Consider the following 27490-nt stretch of genomic DNA (forward strand, 5'->3'; position numbering starts at 1 on the left):
CCATTTAAATACTTTGCCCAAAACTTCCAATGTGGAATGAAAACAAGTGGGGACCTCCTAACACTCACTTAGAGCATAATGCTTATTGGCCCTCAGTATTTACACATTATTATACAACAGTTAGTTCCGGCCACTCAAGCTGATTGGTTGAGAAGCGTTCTAACTGTGCTGTTATTTCTCGTTTTTTTCACAAACACTGTATCACTCCGCTGAGACGCCATTGCCAAGCAACAACTTTGACAGCTGTAGGAGACGCTCAAGCCATCGGAACGTTTTTACTTCTTACATTGCCACAAACAGAAAATGGATAAAGATCACATTTGACCGACAGCCGATTTGGTCAGACTCTCAAGATGAGCCTACACTAAATTCCCAAACTGTCATCACCACTGAGCAGCTTTTCAGTCGGCAGTTGTGACAGAAGAACAGCTGAACAACCTGGAATCAGCCAGAAATGAACCCAACACCATTCGCCAAACGTGTCTCGTCTTCAGAGTCTGACCAAATCAGACTGAGCCATAAAACTGCCGCAATATCAAGTTTAGCTCAGTTTTGTCAATTTTTGCCAGATCAGTATTAATGTTGTTTTGTTCCAGCCAGTCTGTAAAGCATCTTACAGCCCGTTTAGTTTGGCGAATGGTATTGGGTTCATTTCTGGCTGATTCCAGGTTGTTCAGCTGTTCTTCTGTCACAACTGCCGACTGAAAAGCTGCTCAGTGGTGATGACAGTTTGGGAATTTAGTGTGAGGAGCTGGAGAACGAACTGCTGGCTGTGCAGCGAGTGGGCGGAGCTCGTTACTCTGAAGTAGCAACAAGCTGCTTGTTAAGGAACTATAATTTGGTCATTGATCTACGACCGAATCACAGCCGTGATGTTATTTCGCAATAACACACTCCCTCTCGTGATCTATTGCTTAAATAGCATCATAATGATATAGATGAGGTAATCTTTTAAGGGAGCCATCTATAGTTCAGAGAATGGACTACAGCATGCAGATGTGGGCCACTTCTGGCAAAGACATGGCACTGCTGGCCCATGGTCAGCACTGGCAAAATGCTCATATGGCCTCCACATGCTAAAACAGATCTGGGGCACTTCTGGCAAAGATAGCCAGTGCTGCCATGAGCTATGTGACAATCAATTATGGTTTAAACAGGGATTAACAGGATTGTGGGGGAAGCATAGTTTTAATTCACATCTCTGCCATATATGACTCAGCACACTGTAAAAAATCCAACCTAAAATGTTTTGGTCTGTGTGACATTTTGTTTGTTATTTGAAAAAAAGAATAATGCTGGTTTAAAATGATCATTTTAGTTAGTTGAACACAGTTAGCCTAGTACTAGGAACACTACTGCATATCCTGGTTTGCAGTTTAATACAGATTTAGTTTAAAATGATTTGTCTGCTTAAAATTTCATGTTCATTGAACATCAAATGGTAAGTTAATAGAACAATAAAGCTTATCTGATGTTCAGTAAACTTAAATCATTCATGTCACTTTAAATTGAAATCTTTTTCACAGTGTAGGAAACATTTAGGACATGTAGGATTATATTGGAAATGTAGACTCAGACGCCGGAGTACCAGAGTAGTGCAATAGGATAAGCATTTGCCAATCCCACCAACACCACAGCCATCTGCAGCTGGTTGTCACAGAGGGGGATGCGCATGCCAGCCTTCTCTCCTTAAGTCTAGCAGGATGTGTGACAGTGGAGGTCCCACCCAACAGAGAAGCTGTTGTAACAGTTTGTTTTTGAACTAATGGGTTTGAGTGGTGGGTCAGTTCTGGCAGTGCTGGTTTAAAGGTGGCTGAGATGCGGCCCTTTAGTGACAGTAAACAGGGTGGGTTCTGGCAGCTGCATGTGGTCCTCCCCTGTGCCATCATTCCACGCGGCATGTGGGCTGTGAGTAAATGCCGGCTATAGATCTGGCTATAGATGCCGTTATCTGAGATCTAATTAACGCACCCATGCTCTGGCTATGATTGCATTCTTTTGTAGCAACTATTGCTTGGTTAGACAAGATTTGCAGATCACATTAAACATATTTGTTGGTGCAAAACACTTTTTTCTGCAAAATATCAAAGAGTTTAATCCAAAATGTTTTTAACTTCAGGAATGAAATAAAAACAGCTCCACCCTCCAGATCATCAGGATATTGTACATTCCTCAGTAACACATTCTCACTGCAGGTTTGTTCTGAGGAGTTTCTGTTCTGAGTCTTTTGCCTGACGGAGGAACGCTTAGAAATGGTTGTAATGGGCTGAATTGATGCCTGAGAGTTCGAATGCATAATTAGTTAGACCACGCTAAAAATCAAGCTAACGACATAACATAACCACAGAGAGAAACAATAGAAAATCTTTAGATCACAAATGAACAAGGACATTCAGTGTCACTGATGGAAAGCACCACTCTTATGCAGCACCAGAAGCTACTTGAGTGCTAATAGCTCCCCCTTGTGGAGAACCTTCAGCCTGATAAACATGAGTGAGTGTGTGGGTGAGTGAGTTAGATATATAGATAGATAGATAGATAGATAGATAGATAGATCCATCAAACCTTTAGCTCAGGCTATGTGGTAGCATGTGTAACACTTGTGGTAACAGACTAAAAAGTTCAGTGGCATAAAGGAAATTTTAGAAGCACATAGAAAAGAACATTTAAAACATTTAATAAATGAACTGGCTTAATAAGATGTTCAGTGCAGACATGCATGTTTGAGAACTGACAAAATGTGCATTAAAAGCCGATTTAAAGCCCAAAATAAGGGTTCTGGAAACCATGTTTACATTAATCCAGAGAAAGAGTTTATTCACTTGATGTTACAGTGGCAGGTTATCATGTTTAATAAGGAGCTAACACTAAATCTATCACTGGAGTAATGTTATGTGCTAAGTATGTTAATCTTTACATAAGGTTTTGTCATTTATCAATTTACCTGTCAGCAGCTAAATTGAGAAAAGCTAATTGGCTAGCTAACTGATCTTAACATGGCTCTGTATCATTTGACATCATATTAAAGTGATTTTTAGCTAAACAGTAAATGAGATAAAGTAGCTTATTTTAGAGCAAGTCTGTTGATGAATAGTTTAGTCATTGAGCTGCACGTTTGTTCTTCCACAGAGTTTAATCCAAAATGTTTTTAACTTCAGGAATGAAATAAAAACAGCTCCACCCTCCAGATCATCAGGATATTGTACATTCCTCGGTAACACATTCTCACTGCAGGTTTGTTCTGAGGAGTTTGTCTTTTGCCTGACGGAGGAACGCTTAGAAATGATTGTAATGGGCTGAATTGATGCCTGAGAGTTCGAATGCATAATTAGTTAGACCACGCTAAAAATCAAGCTAACGACATAACATAACCACAGAGAGAAACAACAGAAAATCTTTAGATCACAAATGAACAAGGACATTCAGTGTCACTGATGGAAAGCACCACTCTTACGCAGCACCAAAAGCTACTTGAGTGCTAACGCCCCCTTGTGGAGAACCTTCAGCCTGATAAACGTGAGTGAGTGAGTGAGTTAAACAGTGAGTAAAAAATGAGGTGCTTTGCATTTAAAATGATTAACTTCAGGAATGAAATAAAAACAGCTCCACCCTCCAGATCATCAGGATATCCTGAGTCAGGCATTATACATTCCTCAGTAACACGTTCTCACTGCAGGTTTGTTCTGAGGAGTTTGTCTTTTGCCTGACGGAGGAACGCTTAGAGACGGTTGTAATGGGCTGGAGACATGTCAATCACAATTTTGCATACTGTCAATTAGCCGTCATGTTTTTTGGATTGAAGCAAAGCCTGTATTCTGCAGACAGGAGGTCTTCTTTCTCTCTTTATTTGAGTGAAGAGCTTGATTCTCCTTGTTTAGCTGACAGATGAACTGGACCTTCTTCTGAGGGAGGAGCCTGAACCCTCTGTGGCTCAGGTGTATCAGGACACACTTCTCTCTCTCCAGAGTCTCATCCATGCCAAACACCAGCAGGCCACTGAGGAGATACTGAAGGTAAAGATGCTGATCGATCACAGATTGTTTGGATGTGTTATCACTTTGTAACATAAACAACAATAACAGACAGCATACAACCAAACAGTGTGACAGCTCGTCTATGAATTGATGCCTGAGAGCTGTGCTTGGCTCTGTTTTTTCAGTGGGCTAAGGCTTGTTCGGACATTGAGACGGGTAACATGCAGACAGTAGTGCAAGATGACAGTATCACCCTGTGCCTGTGGGCTAACCTCAACAAAAACCCAAGGTTGGTGGGTCTTCAATTTTAATTTATACCAGTCAAGATTTGATCTTTTTCCCCTTTTACTTGCAAAGATTTAAAGGAAAGCAATTTTAATCGATCTGTGCATCTTAGAAAACAACAGAAAACCTGTTGACTCAAGACACACTTATAATAGAAGCCAATGGGTAGTTGCTTCTGTTGCAATGATCATCTCTGGTAATTGTTGTAGTATTCCTTTCATATTTCTTTTATAATACTCGCCTCATAAATCTCTTGGCTGGCACATCTATGCCATCTGTTTGATTTAACTCCGCTTAACCCTCTGAGCTCCACAAACTCACCCATACATCAAATCCGATGTTTCTATATCTGTGTCTGTATCTTTGTGATGATCCAGCGCCGAAATCCAGTTCAAACACTTCCTGAATGTGTAGAGTCGCCCTTTCCATTCCATCTTATCACGAGATCATACGAGACTCACATCCGGAGTTATGAGCCTATGAAGAGGGGCTGAGATACACCATGTGGAACTGTCGGCTTCGTGTGTCCGTCTACATTCTGTGTGAAACTGACCAACGGACACTCAGGAAATCACTAAGGACTGACCATCATGCCGGAAACCCTTCATTCTTCGTTCAGTCCACATCAGAGACTCATGTGAAATGGCGTTCAGAGAGTTTACAGCTGCTGAAGTTGCTACAGCGGTTTTGGAAAGTAGTGATGAAGATAGCGGAGCATTTTCATATGAAACATATGAGGATCATGTTATATGAAGAGACTTTAAAGTAGATTTTAAGATGTACTGAAGAGTTTTGGTGGAATTGTGTAACTGCGTGCAATATAAGATGCAAGAAACCAATACTGATACATTTGGGGGATTTGGCAACCTCTCTGGTGGAAATGTGTAACTGCACTCAATGTGCAGAAGAACATTTTGTAACATGATTCGTGTTTCAGCCCCCTTCCCCGAGTGGATGAATCTGATGATTGAAAGAGAATTCAAAGAGAACTCAGTCTAAACTTGGTGAAGGAGCGTCTTCTGAGGATGTGAGTGAATTATCTACTATTGCCATCACATCTTCATCGGTAGTATGTTAATCTTGAGATCATTTGAGGCCTAAACATCAAGCAAGACCTTCTTTTTGGGTCTTTGCATGTGACGTTATTATGTAAAGACGCACGGCGTGGTGTGAAAAACTCCCGACCTGACGCCTCTGACTTTTAAATGTTTATTTCAGGCCTTACAGGGCGACTCGCAGCAGCGCACACTTTTGCCTGTTTTTATTCTCCTGACTCAGTTAAGCTACTTCTTTCAGTTTTAACAAAAAATCTTACATAGTGCTGCTTTGAAATAATAAAGTAACTGATTAGATAGCTTTTCCTGAGTTAACTTAACTTGAGAACAGCTTAATTCCCCTATTTCACATTTTCTAATTTTGCTTATAAACAATATCTAACTTCTACTCAGTTTCCTCACTAGCTGGGACTTCTTCTATCACACAGTCCCCCCCAGGCATTTTCTCCTCTTGAGCTCCCACTTAAGGATGGCTGTGGCATCACCGGGGTTCAAACTCACCTTCTGATGTCAGGATGATTGATTAGACGTTTGAGTTAACTTAAAAAGAAGTTGGAGTTCACGTAAAAATCGGTGTAGTTTTATTATAATTATAAAAAAAAGATGACTTTTTTACAGTCCAGTGTTGACCAACTAATAACTGGGCCAGCACTGTACCCCGTGTGCTTTTCTAATACAGGTTTAAAGGATACCAGTTCAAGGAGGTGGGGCTGGGCTTTGAGCTGCCCAAGCAGCTGGCCATGAGTGATATCGGTGTGAGGATCCTGCACACACACTATGACCACCTGTCCCACCTGAGCCAAAAGGCTCAAGCCCAGAGGAGAAAGCCTGCTAGGGATGAAGTGAATGAGGAGACCACTCTGGCAGAGACCCCCAAAGTACTGGAGGATGAAAAGGAGGAGGGGAGGGGGAGTGCAGAACAAGCAGAGGATGAGCTCCGGTCACTTAAATCTGAGCGTAAGAAGGTAGAGTGTGTGGCCTGAATATAATGAATAGTACTAAGGATGGACGATATGTCAATCTAACATCATGATACATGATATGTATCATAATATTTAGTTTTTTTGAGGTTTGCAACAAGTTGGCACGAGACAAACGGTAGTTTAGCAATAAAAAGGCTATAGCTTTTTTAAATGAAACCTTTTTAAAATAATAAACAATTTCAGAAAGAGAGGAAAAATCAATGAAAGGACAAAAATAAGTGAATAAAATTTTAAGATTTATTATTATTTCAACCTCAGATTGACGATGACACAGATGAAATTAAAAAGATGCCTCACATATATTATATTTCTTATAAAACAGTGCGTTTCCTTGTTTATAGAGGTGAAATTTAGTTAATATGGCCTTAAAAAGTAATTCAAAAATATTGGAAAGTGATCAGATTATGTTACATTAATATAATAATCCTTTAGATTAGCTACATACTACATTTTTGACATGTAATCAGTAAGACGTTATTATATATAAGTAACCCTCCCGACCCTGCATTTGTGTGTGTTTCTCAGAGTGCTATCAGCGTGCGTTCTGCTAAGGAGGAGAGGAAGAGCTCTTCACTCAAAGAAAAGCAGGAGGGAGAAGAAGGTCAGATAGAGACCGTGATGGAAGGAGTCGCCTCATCTGGAGAAGGAACAGGTTGGAATCCACAGAATACATTAGCGAGATTAGGAAAACGTTGACATTGGTGAGCCTCCTCTGGCAAAGAGCAAGAGTTTCCTTTCATTAGATATCTAAGACTTCATTTCATAAGCTTAAAAACACACTCAGTTTGGACTGAGAGAGAATGTCACCCTTGTGAGGTTACAGAGCTGCAGGCGTTCAGTGCTGAGTGGTATGTTTTTGATGGAAATGATCATGTTGTGGCTTTTGGATGCAACTTGAAGCCCTTAATACTCACCAGATGAGGCTGACTCCACCCCCGCTGTAGTAGAGCCCGTGATTGACAGCACGGAGGTCCATGTAGTGGATCTGCAGCAGTACACGCCTCTAGGCGGAGTCTTCTACTTCAACGTCTTTCGCCTACCACCACAGTCTCACACGGTCAGCGGCTGGGAGATGAGAGAGGTAAAGGTCAGACATCAGGAAGGCAGCTTCATGAGATGATTCAGGACATCTGGATGATGAATCTGTGTGCATGTGTGTGTTTTCTTTTCAGTTACTAGACACAGGTCTGCAGGTCTTCCCGTATCCCTCGGAGCACTCGCAGGTGCACAGCTCGGTCTCGGGGAAGCTGGATGAAAACAACACACAGTTCCCTCCTGTAGGGGTCACTGTAGCCCTGCCTGATACTGTGGTCTTCCTGGAGGAGCCACAGGTGGCCCGTTGGGACCCTGTCGGTAACTGACTGATGCTACATCTAAGTCACATAGGCCCCATTTACACCTGGTCATTCCATGCGACTTGTATCTGGATTATATCCTGCTAAGATTTTAAAGGGGGATTATTTAGTTTTCTGCATAAATAAATGGTTAAGATGTGAACAAAGTCATTGAGACTGGTTTAGTGTGAAATTCTCCATTCTAGAGAATTGTTCACAGTGATAGGAACCAGACGTCTGGAGTTTAATGCCTCTAAAAGCTACATCACAGAAAGGTATTACACAAAATTGTTATGAATATGTTGCCTGATGCATGAGACATTGTATTAAGCTAGTTTTGACACCAGATTTTCTTTAATATATTAAAGGCAGAGACGTTCATGCAGGACTTTGTAAGGCAAAATTGTCCTCATAGGAAACATATTTTCAGAATTATTACAATTTTACTGTCATCAACATTCCATATGAAATTTCAGAAGACTCGTGTAGGTTCACTGGTGGTTTTGCATAGTAAATAAAATGGCTATATTTGTGTTGTAGTCATGGCGACCCCTGGTTCCTATCACCACCACTGTAAAGAAATTTCTCTAAAATGAACCATTTCATACAAAACCACTCTGAATGACTCTGCATCTCGATTGAATTATGAATTTTGAAAAACTGGTGCAGTTCTGTTTTAAAGTAGCTGAATTCACTAATCAGAAGGGCTGTCCGGATACTTTTGGATATACACTGTGTGAGTAAGAGTATGAATAGTAAACTACAGCGCCTTATGGCCATCCATGCATTTTCTGACTGTTTTTTTTTTGTACATTTTTAATATGTGGTGCTTAGAGGACGGTTTTGCATATGTTTTCTTTTAAATGTAGATAACATTTTAATAATTTCCTATTAAAAATAAAAACTGTAACTTCCTAACTTCATATCACTTTTCCTAAATTTATACCTCTCCTCTGCGCATTCTGGATTGGTTGTAGGCCAACACTGGCGGACAGACTGCATTACAGAGACGTCGTACAACGCCGAGGCTCGCAGCGTCTCCTTTAAGATGGAATCCTTCTGCGCCTTCACTCTTCTGCAGGAGACGTACGCGAATCTGCCCTTCCAGTCTTGGGAGCTGAGGCCGCTGGGCCAGGACTCTGCCCTGCTGACCATCACTACAGCTCTCACTGAAGTCAGCATCACGGTCAAGGCAAGTCTCACTCAGACTGCAGGAGTAGCTTATTGTACTGTACATTGTAAAATGCTGTCTGCTGTGTTGTTTTAGACTGACCGACAGCCAGAACACTCACATTACAGCACTCATTCTAACTGTGAAATTAAGGGGAAAGCTTCAACCATGAAAAACCCTAACCTAGTAAATAAAAAATTAAAGTTATTATGCCTGCCACAGACATTATAACACAAATGAGATAATCACAGCTGGTGATAGCTACTGACTTTTCTTAATTGTCAGCTTTTGTGTGTATTGATATCAGGGCTGCACAATATGGACATAAAATGCAAAGTTCAATAAAGCTGTTGGATATCATGGTGACAATATCAGTGACAAATTACTAGAATTACTTAGAACAGTGTGCCTCTGGTGGGACGTACCACAAGTACAGATTCATACTTTCTTTCTTTCTTTTATTCTATTTTGCTGTGTAAACAGAAATTTAAGTAACCTCTTTTTTAAGCCAATAGTAAAAAAAAGCAAAATTAGAAAAGCTCTGTTCAATATTGTGCAAAATAAAAATAATGAAATACTAATAGCTACTTACATTAGAATTATAAGCCTGTTTTTGTTCGCTCTAAGGCCGAACACGGACACAAAAGGTGTGTCCCAATTCAGGTGCTGCATCCTTCAAAGGACGCAGTCTACGAAGGAGTGTCATTCGAAGGCTGTGTAGACCCGCAAAGGCTGAACCGAAATGGGAGTTTGCATAACAGCACTGCGGTTCCCGCCCTTTGGGCTGCATCATGAAACGCTGCTCCTGTCAAGTTCTTTTAAAGTTCTTTAAAGACAGAGCCAGAAACTCTGATTTTAGTTTTATTTTTTCATTTATTAGAGCTGGAGATCCCCCACAGTCTTATAAATCTCTCCGTTTGCTCTTCGCTCCTCTGCTGACGCCACCATGTTCTCGAATCCTCACCGGCACACATTATATTGGCTGGTGAAGGATCCACCTGTTAGATCAAGCAAGCAAGCAAAGTTTATTTATATAGCGCTTTTTACAACAGGTGTCACAAAGCAGCTTTACAGAAAAATCCAGGTCCGAGCCCCCATGAGCGTCGCCAGTGGCGACAGTGGCAAGGAAAAACTCCCCAAGAGCAAGAGGAAGAAACCTTGAGAAGAACCAAGACTCAGAAAGGGAACCCATCCTCCTCTGGTTGACACCGGATAGCAAACAGTGTTAGTATAAAGTCTTATAGTACCAAACGGGGAAAAACGGGTGGAGCAATGGTTAATTTGATTAGTTTTAGTTTATGCAGCAGCAGCAGGAGGGTCAGTTCATGAGGGTGAGGTTTGCACAGCGTTGTACAGCATGAAGCTCAATGGTGGTCAAGCCGGTCCAGGGGGCTGGCGAGCAGTGACACCTGATCAAGGCAGAAGAAGCAACAGCATCAGACGCACAGGATGGGCAGCAGATCAACTCAGCAAAGAAAGGAAAACACAGAGAGTCAGTTCTGTACAGAGTGACTGATCACAGATTACAGTGTTAACAGAGCAGCAGAGACTCCAGCAGGTCTAGTTACTGCAGGCCTTTACTAAAAGGGAGAAACCAGAAAGGCAACAGAGACATGAGGCTCCCTGAGATATCGGCGCCCCTCTGCTCCACCGTCAGCAAACTTGAGTGAACACATGAGAGCAGCGGGACGACAGCACCAACACTCCCAGATTACCATAATACTCTATGACCATGAACCCCCAGATCTACACCTTTTATCTAACAGGGAAAACTAATTACCAAAAGCTCCACTAAACAAGTTTTTAGACTAGACTTAAACACTGAGGCTGTGTCTGAGTCCCGAACACTGACTGGAAGATTACTCCAAAGCTGGGGGGCTTTGTATGAGAAGGCTCTCCCCCCCTGATGTAAGTTTATAAATTCTAGGTACTAACAGTGAGCAGCACCTTGTGATCTAAGTAGGCGTGATGGTTCATCAGGTCCTTGGTTGCCATGGAAAAGAAGGACACATTTCTCGGCCGCATATGAGGGAGCCTTCGAACTGAGATAGCCTAGCCGCTGTGATGCAATCGGCCTTCAAATGCAGCCTCTGAAGGATGCAGCCCCTGAATTGGGACACAGCTAGTGTCTATATGGCTGCTAATGGTGCCCCCTTGTGGAGAATTTGTAGCCTGTGAAATGTGCGTGAGTTCAGTGAGGCGCATCAGTCTAAAAACAGTCAGGGTTCCCTGAACAGCTTTTTCTGTTAGTGTTTGCACACTAGATAGATTAGCTAGTCACAAAGCACACACTGTGCATGTGTGTACTTTGTGACTGGCCGTTTAGATAAACGGTCAAGTTACTTGACGGTTCAGGCTCAGTGGAGGACAACATTTGTTGGGCTTCGAATGCTACATTCCCATCAACCTCAGTACGTCATTTGCAGTCATTGCAGCCTTAACAACATCCATCCATCCATCATCTAAACCGCTTATCCTTCCGGGTCGCGGTGGGGTGCTGGAGCCTATCCCAGCTGTCATCGGGCAGAAGGCAGGATACACCCTGGACAGGTCGCCAGCCCATCACAGGGCAGACAAACAGACATATACATCCACACACACTCACACCTAGGGGCAATTCAGCATGTCCAATCAGCCTGACTGCATGTTTTTGGACTGTGGGAGGAAACCAGAGTACCTGGAGGAAACCCACACAGACACGGGGAGAACATGCAAACTCCACACAGAAACGACCCTGGTCACCCGGCCGGGAATCGAACCCAGGCCCTTCTTGCTGTGAGGCGACAGCGCTACCCACTGCGCCACCGTGCCGCCCGCCTTAACAACATGTTTATCGCAAAAACTCATATTTCCTTAACAAAATAAATATATACATTTATCATACAGCCCCAATTTATACTCCTCGTTCATAGACAGGGAGCAGCAGCATCGTAGTGAAACAATACACACGCATTTAGCTTGAAACTGCCTTGAAATGTTAATTAAATTTGAGACAAAGCTGTTTTTCTACGTCAGGGCAGCCAGTGCATGCTTCAGATGGACGAGGTTCATGAACTGGCACATTTACTGGGCAAATGGATGAGCTTCTCCGCTCTACAGACGGCCATGAGGCGTGCCGGACTCAACATATTTGTTAATGAGTACTCAGACAAGTATGTCGTTGTCAATGCCAAGGTAATCACATTAACGTGTTTGTGTTTGATTTTCCTATTAAAGTCTTTTACTGTTGTCAGATGCTCATTGCTCATGGTTATGATAGGCTTGTTAGGCTAAGCTGGTTCAAATTGTCTATTTAGGATCCATTGATAGAGCATGCAGTATATGAGCAAATGGCCCTGGTGTCCTCAGCCTTTGCCTTCTCTTGGAGCAAGTGGAACGCGCAGTGTGGACAGGAGCATCTTGTTCTTCAGGTGCAGCTCACCTGCTCACACACAGGCATACGTTTCTTAAGGCTCACATCTTGCATTCCACAGATAGAAATCAGCTATTTATGACTGTAGTTCGATTTGACTAAAATAATTGACATTATTAATTTTAATGTCATGTAGTTAATGGTTCCTTTCAAAAGGAAATTCCACTGATTTTTCAAAATTTCTGCATAATTCAGGGGTTGTGACGTAAACCACGTCCTTCAGAGTGGGTTGACGTAAAATGGTTAATTGTAGAAAAGCTTACTGACTCTTCCACTTCCATTTAGGTGGTGGATCATTCTCAGCATTGCAGTAACACTGATGTGGTAGTGGTGTGTTAGTGTGAGTTGTGCTGGTACGAGTGGATCAGACACAGCAGTGCTGCTGGAGTCCACTCACTGTCCACTCTATTAGACACTCCTACCTTGTCAGTCCACCTTGTAGATGTAAAGTCGGAGACGATAGCTCATCTGCTGCTGCACAGTTTGTGTTGGTCATCCTCTAGTCCTTCATCAGTGGTCACAGGATGCTGCCCACAGGATGCTGTTGGCTGGATATTTTTGGTTGGTGGACTATTCTCAGTCCAGCAGTGACACTGAGGTGTTTAAAAACTCCAGCAGCACTGCTGTGTCTGATCCACTCAGACCAGCGCAACACACACTAACACACCACCACCACATCAGTGTTACTGCAGTGCTGAGAATGACCCACCACCCAAATAGTACCTGCTCTGTGAGGGTCCATGGGGGTCCTGACCACTGAAGAACAGGGTAAAAGGGGGCTAACAAAGTATGCAGAGAAACAGATGGACTACAGTCTGTAACTGTAGAACTACAAAGTGCACCTATATAGTAAGTGGAGCTGATAAAATGGACAATGAATGTAGAAACAAGGAGGTGGTCAGAATGTTATGCCTGATTGGTGTGTATACAAATTTGGAAAAAAACAGGATTTCCCCTTTAAAGGGGTAGTCCAGACCCACCAGATTGAATGAAAACATGAAATTTGTATAAAGTGGTGAAATTCTCTCAAATTGATGAGGCTGGTCTGCAGTATGGCATCATCCAACATCAAGGCACGCACACAAATACATCATACAACCACCAGGAATCCCTACTGTGCTCATCCAGTCCTGACTGTTAGCCAAGCCACTGATCTGTATGCAAATAATATGGGCTTATTTTGTGTCACTTTAATAAATGTGAATTTTTTATTTTCATTTAGCTTCAGTTAGTTTTAGTTAGTATGAATGGTTAGTAACTTCACTGAATTGTGAAAGTATTTGTGCCGCTGCCCCATCACAGGTGTGTGAGCATCTGGAGGCGGGGCTTGCGCCAAAGAAGGCGTGGTCTCTATACCTGCTAGGAGCTCAGAGGACTCAGCGTTTGAAAATGACAGAAAGGAGCGACGAGTTCTCACCGGAGCTGGCTGAGGGAACCGAGTTCCACTCCACCTTCCTGCACATGCTCAGAGACAGCATGAGCCCTGAGGGGCGGGCCAGAGTCGGCCACTCCCATCACCTGTACATCCACACAGTGCAGAGACTGCTGTACGCCACCCGCGTGCTCACTTTCACATGAAGAGGAATATTTCAGCCCACAATGCTAACGCTACATTGCTAACAACGAATGCTGTTAGCGTTCAGTTCATTTTATGCAAATTCAGCAGTTTTCTTTCCTGACTTTTACTCACTGTTAACTATATTAGTAGTTTTTAATTAAACTGATAAACTGATACGCACTGTACAGTGGTAAGGAGTGGGGTGGGAGTTTGGGTGCCCCTCATCAAGTTACATGTTTTATTGATTTGAAGTGAAATTAAGTGAACACATTCTCTTTATTAACTTTTTTATTGGGAGAAAAAACATAAAATGTGGCCTGTGCTAAAGTTATGACCTTTTATTTTATGATTTTCCAATATGTTAAACATGAATAAAATTTATAATAAATTTTATAAATAAATAAAAATTTAACTGTGCACTAACAATTTGCTGAAACATGCCATCTTTGTGTTCTCTGTAGAGGATGTGTTTTCACTTAGAAAATCAACAAAACATGTAAACATGTTTGTGTTTGCATATGACTGTAAAAGGTAATTACAAAACATCTGTTGAGCTATATATATATATATATATATATATATATATATATTTTAAGCAATAGAACACAAGGGAGTGTGTTATCATCAAATAACACGACCTCGAGTGTTCTATTGCTTTTATACAACAGTTAAATAAATAAAGTAATAAATTAATAAACTGGGCTGTGAACGCGGCGTTTAATATGTTTTAATGTTCGCAGTTCCTTCACCAAATTATAGTTCCTTAACAAGCAGCTTGTTGCTACGTCAGAGTAACGAGCTCCGCCCACTCGCTGCACAGTCTGCTGTAAGCCTCGCCTCTTGAAGTACAGACTGAGCCGTAAAACTGCCGCAATATCAAGTTTAGCTCAGTTTTGTCAGTTTTTGCCAGATCAGTATTAATGTTGTTTTGTTCCAGCCAGTCTGTAAAGCATCTTACAGCCCGTTTAGTTTGGCGAATGGTGTTGGGTTCATTTCTGGCTGATTCCAGGTTGTTTAGCTGTTCTTCTGTCACAGCTGCCGACTGAAAAGCTGCTCAGTGGTGATGACAGTTTGGGAATTGAGTGTAGCCTCATCTTCGGAGTCTGACCAAATCGGCTGTCAGTCAAATGTGCTGAATATTAAAACATTTCATTCGTGTATATATATATATATATATATATATATATATATATATATATATATATATTCAGCCCATCACTACTGAAATGTTGCAAACATAGCCAAAAACAACATATAACATGTATGACCAAATAGATGTCTCACAGTAAACTTGTGCTTTATATGATTTCTTTCAGCTCTTTTGTACAAACTGCTAAGTAAAAAAGTGTAATATTAAAATATTTAGTTCATATGACAAATTCTGAGCTCAAACTGCTGCTGAAAATAGGTGAACAACATTCACATTTTATCAGGTGGACACAGTGACCCATTTTAACATCAGTCTAAATCTCATTGTTTTTGTTGATCTGTCGGTCAAATGTGACCTTAAAAGTGTCCATTTTCAGCTCCCGAGTGGCGCAACCGTCTAAGCGTTGGCCCTATCATCAGGAGATCGCAAAAAGTGTCCATTTTCTGTTTGTGGCAAAGTAAGAAGTAAAAACGTTCAAATGGCTTGAGCGTCTCCTACAGCTATCAAAGTCGTTGCCTAGCAACAGCATCTCAGCAGAGTGACAGTGTTTGCGGAAAAAAAAATGTGCTGTTATGGCAAAATAACAGCAGTTATATATAATATTTCTTATCTAGAAATAAGATTATAGACTTAAGAGCTGTTGTTCTGTAATGGCTTCTGTCCTAACTTAACTGAGGTTGCCATGACAACAAAGCAGATCTCAGACTTAAGAATCTTCTGTAATGCGGCTCCAGGTTCCCATCAGCACCACTGTAGAGAAATCCAAGTCAATGAACCATTTCACATCAATGACTAACATCTTGCCAACTGAATTACGCAACTCTATGAAATGTGTTGTAGTTTACTTCTGCGATTAATAATCCTCCCATTAGTTTTCCTTTTTAATCACTTAACACTCAAAAAAAATTTAATACAGACCACATCTTTCCTGAAATGGCACCTTCAGAACAGCACAAACGGCTGCCTACAGATGACAGCAAAGGTCATACCAAACAGTACGAATGTCGATCAGAAAGTTTTGAGAACGACTTGGTGTCAATGACATGTTCACTGACATTTCCTATGCAGTGAAAGAGTTCATGAAAAAGGCACAAACCCACAACTGGAGCACTGACCTCTGAAAACCAACACGTTGCATCAGATCTAGCTTTTTGCAGCGAGTTGTGATCGCAACTGGATCAGTCACTTTATTGTGTCATTTTTTCCTCTCCCCATCTTTGGAACATACAAAAGTGTTTGAACTCATAACAGTGCACACCAAAGCGAGAACATCATGGGAAAAAAAAAAAAAAGAAAAGAGAAACCATCTGTGTGAGAAACAAAAGATTAATAAAAGAAAAACAGCTTGTAGATATTCACAGTCTAGAGCAATAAAACTTTAAAATAATAAGTTACAGTTTACAAACAGATCGTTTTAAAACGGCAGCTCGTTACTCCTTCAACTGTCGGTAAAAGCATCAGTTTGCCCTCCTGAACGTAAAAGAAAAGTTAAAAAGGCAGCTTCTCCGGGAGGGTCATTCTGCGTCCATAAACCTTTAAAGGGCACATGAGTTCAGTGCAGACAGCTCAATGCACACATCCTGTTCCATAACATGATTGGCCGATACAGCTGTGAAGTTGGTGTCTGGAAAGCATGTGCAAAATAATATGCCATGTCCAATAAATGTGTCCAATAAATGCCCATTTCTGCTCAACCGCATGGGACCGTGATGTCATTAGCAGGCAGGCTGTCAGCAGCTTCTTGAGAACCCACATCTGTCATTACCACCGATGATTAAAGAGCTCAGGCTGAGTTGAATAGTTCTGTAGAGTACTTTGGCAGCAATTCTCCACACAGTTCCTGTAGTTGACTTAAAAGTGCTTCAAATCCATATCCTTCAAATACAGATCTCCCAGCCTCCGGTCCACTAGGGGGAGCTGATGGTTCCGAGCCACCGGCTGCCCCCGCTTTCACACGGGGGGCTGCCCGTTGTGCCGGAGCCCCGTGTAGGGCCACAGAAGCTGCTGGATGGTCATCCAGGAGTCCCCGGTGCCCACAGGGGCTGCGTCCACAGCTGGCTGTATCACCAGGCTAGCCAACAGGGCCAGGAGACCAGCCAAGACCACCAGCATGGCCACCCACGCCCAGGGGCTCCTGGTAGCCGCAGCAGGCCGCGTCTCAACCAGGCAAGGTGTGGCCTGTTCTGTAGTAGGACTTGGGCTGTTTGAACTGAGTGATAAAAGAGGAAAAAGATGAAATGAGTACAATGACATGAAAAACCAAACATCTCTAGGAAGCAGAATGGAAGAGGCAACAGGTTTTAGTTGTTATGCTCAGAGCAGGACAGGTCAGCTTGGTCTGCAACAGAGAAAGCAAGGCATTTATTCTTCTTCATCGGCGCTGGGTAGAAGATTCCAGTCTACACTGATCCACAACCCCCATCCAGATCATGTCAATATTTTTGATTTGGCTCAGGATGAGCAAATATACACCGATCAGGCATAACATTATGACCACCTCCTTGTTTCTACGCTCATTGTCCATTTTATCAGCTCCACTTACTATATAGGTGCACTTTGTAGTTCTACAGTTACAGACTGTAGTCCATCTGTTTCTCTGATACTTTGTTAGCCCCCTTTTACCCTGTTCTTCAGTGCTCAGGACCCCCATGGACCCTCACAGAGCAAGTCCTATTTGGGTGGTGGATCATTCTCAGCACTGCAGTAACACTGATGTGGTGGTGGTGTGTCAGTGTGTGTTGCGCTGGTCTGAGTGGATCAGACACAGCAGTGCTGCTGGAGTTTTTATACATCACTGTCCACTCTATTAGACACTCCGACCTTGTCAGTCCACCTTGTAGATGTAAAGTCAGAGACGATAGCTCATCTGCTGCTGCACAGTTTGTGTTGGTCATCCTCTAGTCCTTCATTAGTGGTCACAGGATACTGCCCACAGGAGGCTGTTGGCTGGATATTTTTGGTTGGTGGACTATTCTCAGTCCAGCAGTGACACTGAGGTGTTTAAAAACTCCAGCAGCACTGCTGTGTCTGATCCACTCAGACCAGCACAACACACACTAACACACCACCACCACATCAGTGTTACTGCAGTGCTGAGAATGATCCACCACCCAAATAGGACTTGCTCTGTGAGGGTCCATGGGGGTCCTGAGCACTGAAGAACAGGGTAAAAGGGGGCTAACAAAGTATCAGAGAAACAGATGGACTACAGTCTGTAACTGTAGAACTACAAAGTGCACCTATATAGTAAGTGGAGCTGATAAAATGGACAATGAGCGTAGAAACAAGGAGGTGGTCAGAATGTTATGCCTGATTGGTGTGTATACAAATTTGGAAAAAACAGGAATTCCCCTTTAAAGGGGTAGTCCAGACCCACCAGATTGAATGAAAACATGAAATTTGTATAAAGTGGTGAAATTCTCTCAAATTGATGAGGCTGGTCTGCAGTATGGCATCATCCAACATCAAGGCACGCACACAAATACATCATACAACCACCAGGAATCCCTACAGTGCTCATCCAATCCTGACTGTATGCATCATCTCTCAAATTGATGAGGCTGGTCTGCAGTATGGCACACTAGTTTTTTCTATTTGTGCTTTTTTTACTTTTTCTTTTTTTTTTAACAACTCTGCATGTTTTCATTTGTAAAGCACTTTGAATGACAGTAGTGTTTAAAAAATGCTATATAAATAAACGTGCCTTGGCTACCAAGCCTCCGAGACACAAAGCTACACTGCATCTTTTCAAGCTGCCACCAACGCAACGTCACTGGACAGCTCAACGTGATTGGAGGAGAAGGCTAACCGCTACTTCTGCTATGTCATTACCTAGCATTGCGCTGAGTGATGGGGGAAGAAGGCCCCACCTATCCACCCAAATAAAGAGAACAGTTATGCTCTCTTGGAATCCCGGATGGCTGTGGCGTCATCCAGAAATAAATCTGTGATCTATAAATGACACTTAGACTGCTGTACCACTCAGTAGCCCAGTAGCTACGTCGAAAGATCAGTGTAAAAAGGCAACTCTACCAGCCGCTGTAGCACACTGAGCAGAGGCAACACACAGCAATACAGCCAATACTCAACCAAGTCAGCATGGAGAAAGGCCTGAAAGAAGAACACAGTTCATGTTTCAGAGAACTGAAGAGAAAAACATCCAACATTCAAACATGAGGACTGAAAGAAAGCTGTTAGCAACATTCATAAAGAACAAAGATGAACACTCGTTAAAGGACTGTGGGTATTTCTCACTGCAAGTCCACTGACTGGCCTGGAGAGCCATCAACACCACCACTTTGGAGAAATACCCAACAGGACTGCAGTGTATTACTGTGGAACCCAAGTGCATTTGCATGTGACTTCCTGTAGGTGGTGCCAAGTATATTTGAAATGAAACTGGATAAAAATGCAAAGCCAAATCAGAGAACTTGTAGAGAGGAGAATTACCACTCTGTACTGTCTTCCAGGTTTCTCAGACGCTAGAGGGCGCTCCCGAGTCCAAAATGAATGGGTTAAGATGGAGCATTTGAGCAAAATCATAGTTTATAAATGCTGAAACATTTCTAATGTAAAAGAATACATTCAGGTCCTGAACACGGAGCAGCATAAAACATTTTAACACTGCTGTTGTATTTTTAAGAGCTTTTAAACTCGAGTTATAGGGGTTTAAAACAGCGCCTCATGTGCATTCATGACGTCAGTGAGCGTGAACAGCCAATGAGCTGCTACGCTCGCCAACCAATCAGCACTCAGTAGCAGTAATGTTAGTGTCCTGTTGCCCAAAACCCGTTTGCTGTAGAAAAAAAGGAAATACAGGTGAGTTTTCTTTGCTTTTTTAGTGAAACACATCCTTCTACTTTCTAAAATGAAAGGAAAGTTCTGGGAAAGTGATTAAAAACTATTTTAACTTTTCAGTTTTAGCCGTTTAGCTCCACTTACACCCATTCATTGAGGACTTGCTTGCTTGCAGTCATGTTTTTTGATATAACGGGGGAAATAGGAAGTGGCCAGGCTCCTCATAAACTGGCTCTGGCCAAATTACCAACTTTACAGTTTGTAACACTTGAAATCCCACAGCTGTGCTGTACTGTCACCATTTGCCCCAAAATGAAGCTGTACAGACAAAACACTGGTTTTTTAGCAAGTAATTAACAACAAGCAGTTGATTAGCATTTTTTTTTTGATTGGAATGAAATTAGAAGGTGAGTTCTCCCTCAGGCTAGCTGCTTCTTCAGCCCAAAGCAAAACAGACGACAGAAGATCTGTGCTCAAAGTTCAAAGGCGCGACAGAAACAGCAAAATGCATGACTAACGTCTTGGCTGGCATAAGGAGCGAGGTGATTTTGATGCCCAGCTCAGTTAGGCTGGACCTCCTCTCCATCGGCTCCTCCTTGTGCTCCTCCTCCGAGGGTAAATCTGTCTCATACCCGTACCTGCACACAGGTCACACAGCTGAATCCCCCTGTGCAGACTGAGGTGGTCTTGTCGAGGTTCTGATAGCACACTTTTAGGAATACTTTACCCAAAAATGCCAACACTGCTGACGACTACAGCTGGTTTTATACGGTGCAACATTCACGCAACTTGCACGTTGCCTGCAACCTAATTTCTGTGCAATTTTTCACAAAAACAAAGTTGCACGCAACTTTTTCAGATACTCCACTAGAAAAAAAGCTCTAAAAAGAGCTCGCATTGTTTGATCCATCATGTTGCGATATAAACTCATCTGTGACGTGTAATCTATCGACATGTGGATATTTAGCAGCATTTTTATTGTCTTTGCCTAATTTTTCCAGCTTTCAAATGTTGTTTAAAATGGCTGTATCAGATCGCAGGAAGTGCTCTCTCTCTGCACGATTCCTTGTATATGCTAGGGCTAAACGAGTGTGGGTGAAATACTGACTACTAGAAAGAGAGAAGAGTTTATACAGCTGTTAGCATTAGCTGGCGAGTTAACTCCAGCTTTGAGAAACTCTTGTGTGTTATTCATCAGTTAACTGACAAAATTAAACTTCCAACATTGCATGAAATCTGTTAGGAGTATCTCCTTTTTTTTAAGCATCCAAAAGAGTGTCTTCTCTTTCTTGTCCACTGAGCTGACACCATTTGTAAATCAGTCCTTTGAAATGGTGTCGATCGACGTGATCACATGATGCGTTATCGGTGTTTTGATCGGCTGTTTCATGAAACCTGTTCCATGAAGTTGATAAGCTTGCAGCTGAGTTTCAAGTGAGTTGCAGGACACTTTACATTATGCAACTCAACGTGAGTGAATGTGATGCGAGTGAATTATCTACTATTGTCATATCTTTATAAGTATAATGTTGAGTTTGAGATCATTTGAGACCTAAACATCAAGTCGGACGTTAATATGTAAAGATGTACAACAGTCTGAAAACCTTGTGACCTGACGCCTCTGACGTTTAAATGATTATTTCAGGCTTTACAGGGCAAATTGCCCTGAATGTGCTCCTTCCCGTGCATGTCAATTCTTACCAAACCTCAGAAAAACTAAATATAAATCTTGTAATATGTATTGTGAATCATGAAAGTTTCAAGTATCGCAATATTCTCGCAATATTCGCTACACTATAAGGGTGGGCGAGGAGGGGTATTCTAAACATTCTCAGCAGTTAACATGACGTTCCAGTTAATTAGCTCTTATTTTTCATCTATTCTTGTCACAGAAAGGGTTTTCTGTATTATAATGTTAACCTAATGCCAGAACCACCAGGATCAAGAACAGTTTCTACCCTCGAGCAGTTAAACTGGTCACACCAACAGCACCCACCAGGCCAGGAAAACAAACGACTTGAACTACTTGCACACTGCACTTTAATGCTATTCTGAGCTGCTGTCTGACTTTATATATACTTGGACTGAACACTAACATTCATACCACTGTTTACTGAACATTAAAATTGCCTCACATACTTTGCACATACTTATACACACTTCTATGCACCAGTACACTTCTGTGTCTCTAGTTTATTCAGCAATTGTCTATTTATTGCTTTTGTTTATTGTTTTAGGTATACATATCATCCTACTAGTACACATGCACTCATGTCCTTGTCTCAATATTTATGCACCAGAAAAGTAGCTCAAACCTTTTTATTATACTGTACGTCTGTATATGTATTACGACTATAAAGCTGAATTTAATTTGAATTGAAATGTTAAGCCTGAGGCATTTTACATGGTACTTTGTATGGTTTACTAGTTCAGCTTAACATTCTCTATAAAAGCAGGCATAGAAGCATGAAACGGTTAAAGGGGAATTCCACCACCTTTTCAAAATTTCTGTATAATTCAATAGTTGAGATGTAAACAAGGTCATTCAGAGTGGTTTGGTGTGAAATGCTCCATTCTAGAGGAAATTACTGAGTCAGAATTGTTCACGGTGGTGGGATAGGAAATGTCTGAAGACTTTAAGGCCTCTAAAATCTCCCTCACAGAAGGTTTTGGTCTAAATGATTAAAATCCGTTCTCTGTGGAGGGCTACATGCAGGACATTGTGAGGCAAAAGAGCCTCCAAATAAAACTTTTTTTTTTTTCAGATGTTCACTATATTTCCATGATCAATGTTACATATAAAACTCAGCAACCTCATGTAGGTAAACTGTTGGTTTGGGATAATAAAGAAAATGTATTATTTTTTGAGTTGTAGACATTGTGACCCCGGGTTCCTATCACCACCACTGTAAAAATCTAAGGTGGCAAGTTCTCTAGAACACAGTTTTTCACTCCCAACCACTGTGAAAAACGTTTTACACCTCAAAGGCTGAATTATGCAGAAAATCAGCGGAATCCCCCTTTAAATGCTCAGGCTTTCCTCACATCAGAGGTGTCCATTCACTGAAACACAAAACAAGCTCCTAAATATAAGAGCTTTATCAGAATGATCTCTCCGTTACTGATAAATCCACACAACTTCAGAAGATATCCATCAATTTCTTATCCACTAAGCTGATGCCGTTTTTTGTAAGCAGTCCTTTGAAATGGTGTCATTCGATATGATCACAAGACACGTTATCAGCATTTTGATTGTTTTATGAAGCTTGTTCCATGAACTTGAGACACCTGCAACTGTTGCAGCTGAGTTTCAAGTGAGTTGCAGGATTCTACATTATGCAACTCAAGTGCAATTTAGTTTCAGGTAAGTTTCATGCAACTAAAATTTAAAGTTTCACCATGTAAATAGCTACGAATCCTTAAGCGATAATATCTGCTAACACGATCAATACTCTCACATACCGATAAATCCGCACAACTTCAGAAGATATTGATCGGGCCGTAGTCCAGTCAGCGCCATTAAAAAATTAAATAAGCTAATTATACCTCTCAGATTCAATCAATCATCGACAGCTACATCAGCAGTCTGGATAAAGTATTCCTGTAATGGCTTTTCACAGATAAAACGGTGAAACTATTGCACAATGTGAGCAGCAGGCGGCAGCGGCGGTCACGGTCGGAGCGGAGGTCCTTACCTATTAATAAGAGCAGGCCCATCTGTCTCAGCCCAACCTCCAGAGCTAATGAAGCGCTTCAGTGGGGGCCGCTGAGCACTCTTCCCCACCACGTTCCTGTGAAGCGTCACACATACACCTTGTCTCAAAGTGCTATGATATGGTACATGCCGTGAGAGCCCGGCCCACGTGTCCAGTGCTTTTAGTGTCAGGTGCCCGACCTGAGATCAGCTTCCACCAGTTGTCATAATATAAAAACATAAAAGGCATCTGATGTTTGAAGGAATAGTTCAGCAAAATAATCAAATTTACCCAGTTTTCCACTCGTCAAGGCATGTTCAAATTTCGCTTCTTTACTTTAGGACTGGAGCTGCCAGGCTAATGTTGCTAACAAACACTAGAACTCAATAGTCACCCAAATAGCTTCTGTAAAAATACACCACTAAAACCTCTCAAACTGCATCCAGGTCTTCATTAAAGGTCTTTTCGCTGTGGTTTAGGACACAGTACGACTTACTGTGAACTATAAAAATGAACAGTACTTCACTGCTACAGGCAGCTGTTTCAGAAAACACCAGTGCTGGTATTAACAAAGCAGGACTGATCGTGGATCAGATTCCTTTAGTCACTGTCTGTGTTTACATGCAAAGATTTTTGCCAATCTGATTAAACACATTCTGATTGTAGATTCAGACTGAGGTGTTTATATTCTCACCCTACTCAACAATCTGATGGAGAATCTCTGTTCACATTCTCACTACAAGTAATCAGATTGGAAATGACGCGCATGCGTAGAGAACCACTTAGTGTAGACGTTACCATGACAACCAGCATCACGCGAGTCCAGTCAGAGTGAGATGAGCAGCAGTGAGCAGCGCTTGTGTTTTTAACTGCTTTAAAATGATGTCAGACTCAGGAAAACGTCCTTCACATGTCCTTATTAAAGAAGGCCGAGAGGAAGACGTCGTGTTCTGAGACACATAAGCTGGACGTCCGTCCCACCGCCGTCTTTTAAAAATCAGAGCATAAACTTCGTCTCCTCTGCGGACCAGTTTCTGCTCCGCCATGTTGAACGGTATAAACTTTCACTATGACGCGACGAACATGATCAGAACGGACTTAAACTTTCTGATAGGGAATGTAATCAGATACAGGCGTTTACACGGATATTATTCTTCTGTTTAACGGATTATTTACAGGATTTCCCACCTCGATCAATCAGATATAAATTGTATTCCAAATGGCCTCAACTGGACTTGTCTATTCCAACTGAAGTGTACACATGGACGTATTCTAGTCCGATTGAGCTATTAGTCGGATTATTAATGGATTATCAGGCTGCATGTAAACGTGGCTACTGTTGCAAATACTGATTCTAGAGCAGCTCTCCGACCCCAGAGGTAGTTTGTGAATACAGACGCTGTTGTCTAAAGCGGCTACCTGCCGTTCTGTCCTTTCTCAGTCATACTGTGTCCTAAACCACATTGATAAGTCTGCACCACCTTAACGAAGACCAGGATGTGGATTGGTGTAGTTTTGGTGCTGGATTTTTAAAGACATAATTTAGGCTATTTGGGTGACTATTGAGCTCTAGTGTTAGTTAGCAACATTAGCCTTGTAGCTCCAGTTCTAAACTGAAGACACCAAATTTAGACGCCTAACACGTCTTGGTTGATCGACTGCATCTACGGTAAGTGGAAAACTGTCTAAATTTGATTTTTCACCATACTAGTCCTTTAAGACATTTGACCCCAGCTCTTGTCTTGTGCTCCTTTGCTTGTCCTCCAGGTCTGAGCAGTTTCACTCCGCCCACTTGTTTGATTGAACAAACGTGGCAGACTTTTCACATCCTGAAACTCAAAGCATGCAAGGTCCAAGCAGACATCTAGAACCTTTGAAAACAGGCTTGAGTTTTGTTTGTGAGTGGACGTCTCTGTGGAAGCTTCAATGCCATGCTGACCACATACAGGTGTGGCAGAGCCCTTTTTCCTCATACTCACCAAGGTGATCTACGAGACAACCTCTCTGCCTCCGTCTCCATTCCATCTTTGGTCTGCGAATTAAAAAAAATCAACAAGGTCACTTGTCCCATCGTCAGTAAATATCTGTCTGGAACTGTTTAAAAAGCAGACTTTCTTTCTCACCAAATCAAATTGCATCGGTCCTCCACGGGGGATGGCAGCTATGCTGACCCGACGGGTATTCGGCTATAGATACAACATAAAGAAAACAAAGCTGATGATACCATAGGATTCTTCTGCAGAGAGCCACTATGTGCACATGGACTCCTGATCTACAGTTGTTACGGGTGAGTGACAAGACAATGTATTATTTTTATTTACTACATCACGATAGGGCTGCAAGGTATGGACATAAAATGTGATGCTTGATAAAGTTGTTTGATGATGACAAGCAATAAATTAATTAAAAGTGTCTGACAGTGTACAATGTTACCTTTCCTCTAATTAAATAGCAATAAACTACAAAAGTTAGTTAATGTAATACTTAAGCAATAGAAGACAAGAGGGAGTGTGTTATCGCAAAATAACAATGTGATAACACACTCCTCGAGTGTTCTATTGCTTTTATACAACAGTTAAATAAATAAAGCAATAAATTAATAAACTGGGCCGTGAACGCGGCGTTTAATGTTTTAATGTTCGCAGTTCCTTCAGCCAAATTATAGTTCCTTAACGAGCAGCTTGTTGCTACGTCAGAGTCAGACTGAGACATAAAACAGCCACAATATCAAGTTTAGCTCAGTTTTGTCAATTTTTGCCAGATCAGTATTAATGTTGTTTTGTTCCAGCCAGTCTGTAAAGCATCTTACAGCCCATTTAGTTTGGCGAATGGTGTTGGGTTCATTTCTGGCTGATTCCAGGTTGTTTAGCTGTTCTTCTGTCACAGCTGCCGACTGAAAAGCTGCTCAGTGGTGATGACAGTTTGGGAATTTAGTGTAGCCTCATCTTCAGAGTCTGACCAAATCGGCTGTCGGTCAAATGTGATCTTAAAAGTTTTTTTTTTTTAAATAAAGAAACACAGGTGCATTTCAGGCAACATGGTTGCAAACCTCAGAAAAAGCTAAACATCATGATAAATACACCGATCAGGCATAACATTATGACCACCTCCTTGTTTCTACGCTCATTGTCCATTTTATCAGCTCCACTTACTATATAGGTGCACTTTGCAGTTCTACAGTTACAGACTGTAGTCCATCTGTTTCTCTGATACTTTGTTAGCCCCCTTTTACCCTGTTCTTCAGTGCTCAGGACCCCCATGGACCCTCACAGAGCAGGTACTATTTGGGTGGTGGATCATTCTCAGCACTGCAGTAACACTGACGTGGTGGTGGTGGTGTTAGTGTGTGTTGTGCTGGTCTGAGTGGATCAGACGGAGCAGTGCTGCTGGAGTTTTTAAACACCTCAGTGTCACTGCTGGACTGAGAATAGTCCACCAACCAAAAATATCCAGCCAACAGTGTCCTGTGGGCAGCGTCCTGTGACCACTGATGAAGGACTAGAGGATGACCAACACAAACTGTGCAGCAGCAGATGAGCTATCATCTCTGACTTCACATCTACAAGGTGGACTGACAAGGTAGGAGTGTCTAATAGAGTGGACAGTGAGTGGACACAGTGTTTTAAAACTCAAGCAGCACTGCTGTGTCTGATCCACTCACACCAGCGCAACACACACTAACGCACCACCACCATGTCAGTGTTACTGCAGTGCTGAGAATGATCCACCACCCAAATAGTACCTGCTCTGTGAGGGTCCATGGGGGTCCTGAGCACTGAAGAACAGGGTAAAAGGGGGCTAACAAAGTATCAGAGAAACAGATGGACTACAGTCTGTAACTGTAGAACTGCAAAGTGCACCTATATAGTAAGTGGAGCTGATAAAATGGACAATGAGCGTAGAAACAAGGAGGTGGTCAGAATGTTATGTCTGATTGGTGTATTGTCTACTGTGAAAATGTACAAGTGTTGTGATGTTGGATTTTTGCCACATCACCCACTCAACAGATCCCACACCCACCGTCAACAGATATTCATGACTGTTCATGAGAGACCGCCACTTAACTAGCACAACCA

General features: G+C 42.0%; 2 protein-coding genes across 2 annotated transcripts in view; one reads left to right on the forward strand and one right to left on the reverse strand.

Moving 5' to 3' along the window:
- Positions 1 to 13834, forward strand: part of cfap94 (cilia and flagella associated protein 94) — a 16255-nt gene extending 2421 nt beyond the window's left edge. Inside the window, 10 exon segments of the mRNA XM_036575413.1 lie at positions 3879 to 4013; positions 4160 to 4263; positions 5994 to 6279; positions 6823 to 6949; positions 7215 to 7378; positions 7470 to 7650; positions 8609 to 8823; positions 11818 to 11976; positions 12099 to 12212; positions 13517 to 13834. Of these exon segments, the coding sequence (XP_036431306.1) occupies positions 3879 to 4013; positions 4160 to 4263; positions 5994 to 6279; positions 6823 to 6949; positions 7215 to 7378; positions 7470 to 7650; positions 8609 to 8823; positions 11818 to 11976; positions 12099 to 12212; positions 13517 to 13834 (1803 nt within the window).
- A 2191-nt stretch (positions 13835 to 16025) lies between these two features.
- Positions 16026 to 27490, reverse strand: part of LOC118812613 (lymphoid-restricted membrane protein) — a 68625-nt gene continuing 57160 nt past the window's right edge. Inside the window, exons 33-37 of the mRNA XM_036577712.1 lie at positions 25538 to 25600; positions 25394 to 25446; positions 23415 to 23510; positions 20238 to 20357; positions 16026 to 17131 (exon numbers count right to left, since the gene is read on the reverse strand). Of these exons, the coding sequence (XP_036433605.1) occupies positions 16873 to 17131; positions 20238 to 20357; positions 23415 to 23510; positions 25394 to 25446; positions 25538 to 25600 (591 nt within the window). The 3' untranslated portion in view covers positions 16026 to 16872. The remainder of the gene's footprint in view (positions 17132 to 20237; positions 20358 to 23414; positions 23511 to 25393; positions 25447 to 25537; positions 25601 to 27490) is intronic.

Source organism: Colossoma macropomum, unplaced genomic scaffold (genome assembly GCF_904425465.1).
Source record: "Colossoma macropomum unplaced genomic scaffold, Colossoma_macropomum, whole genome shotgun sequence".
Classification (NCBI taxonomy): Eukaryota; Metazoa; Chordata; class Actinopteri; order Characiformes; family Serrasalmidae; genus Colossoma; species Colossoma macropomum.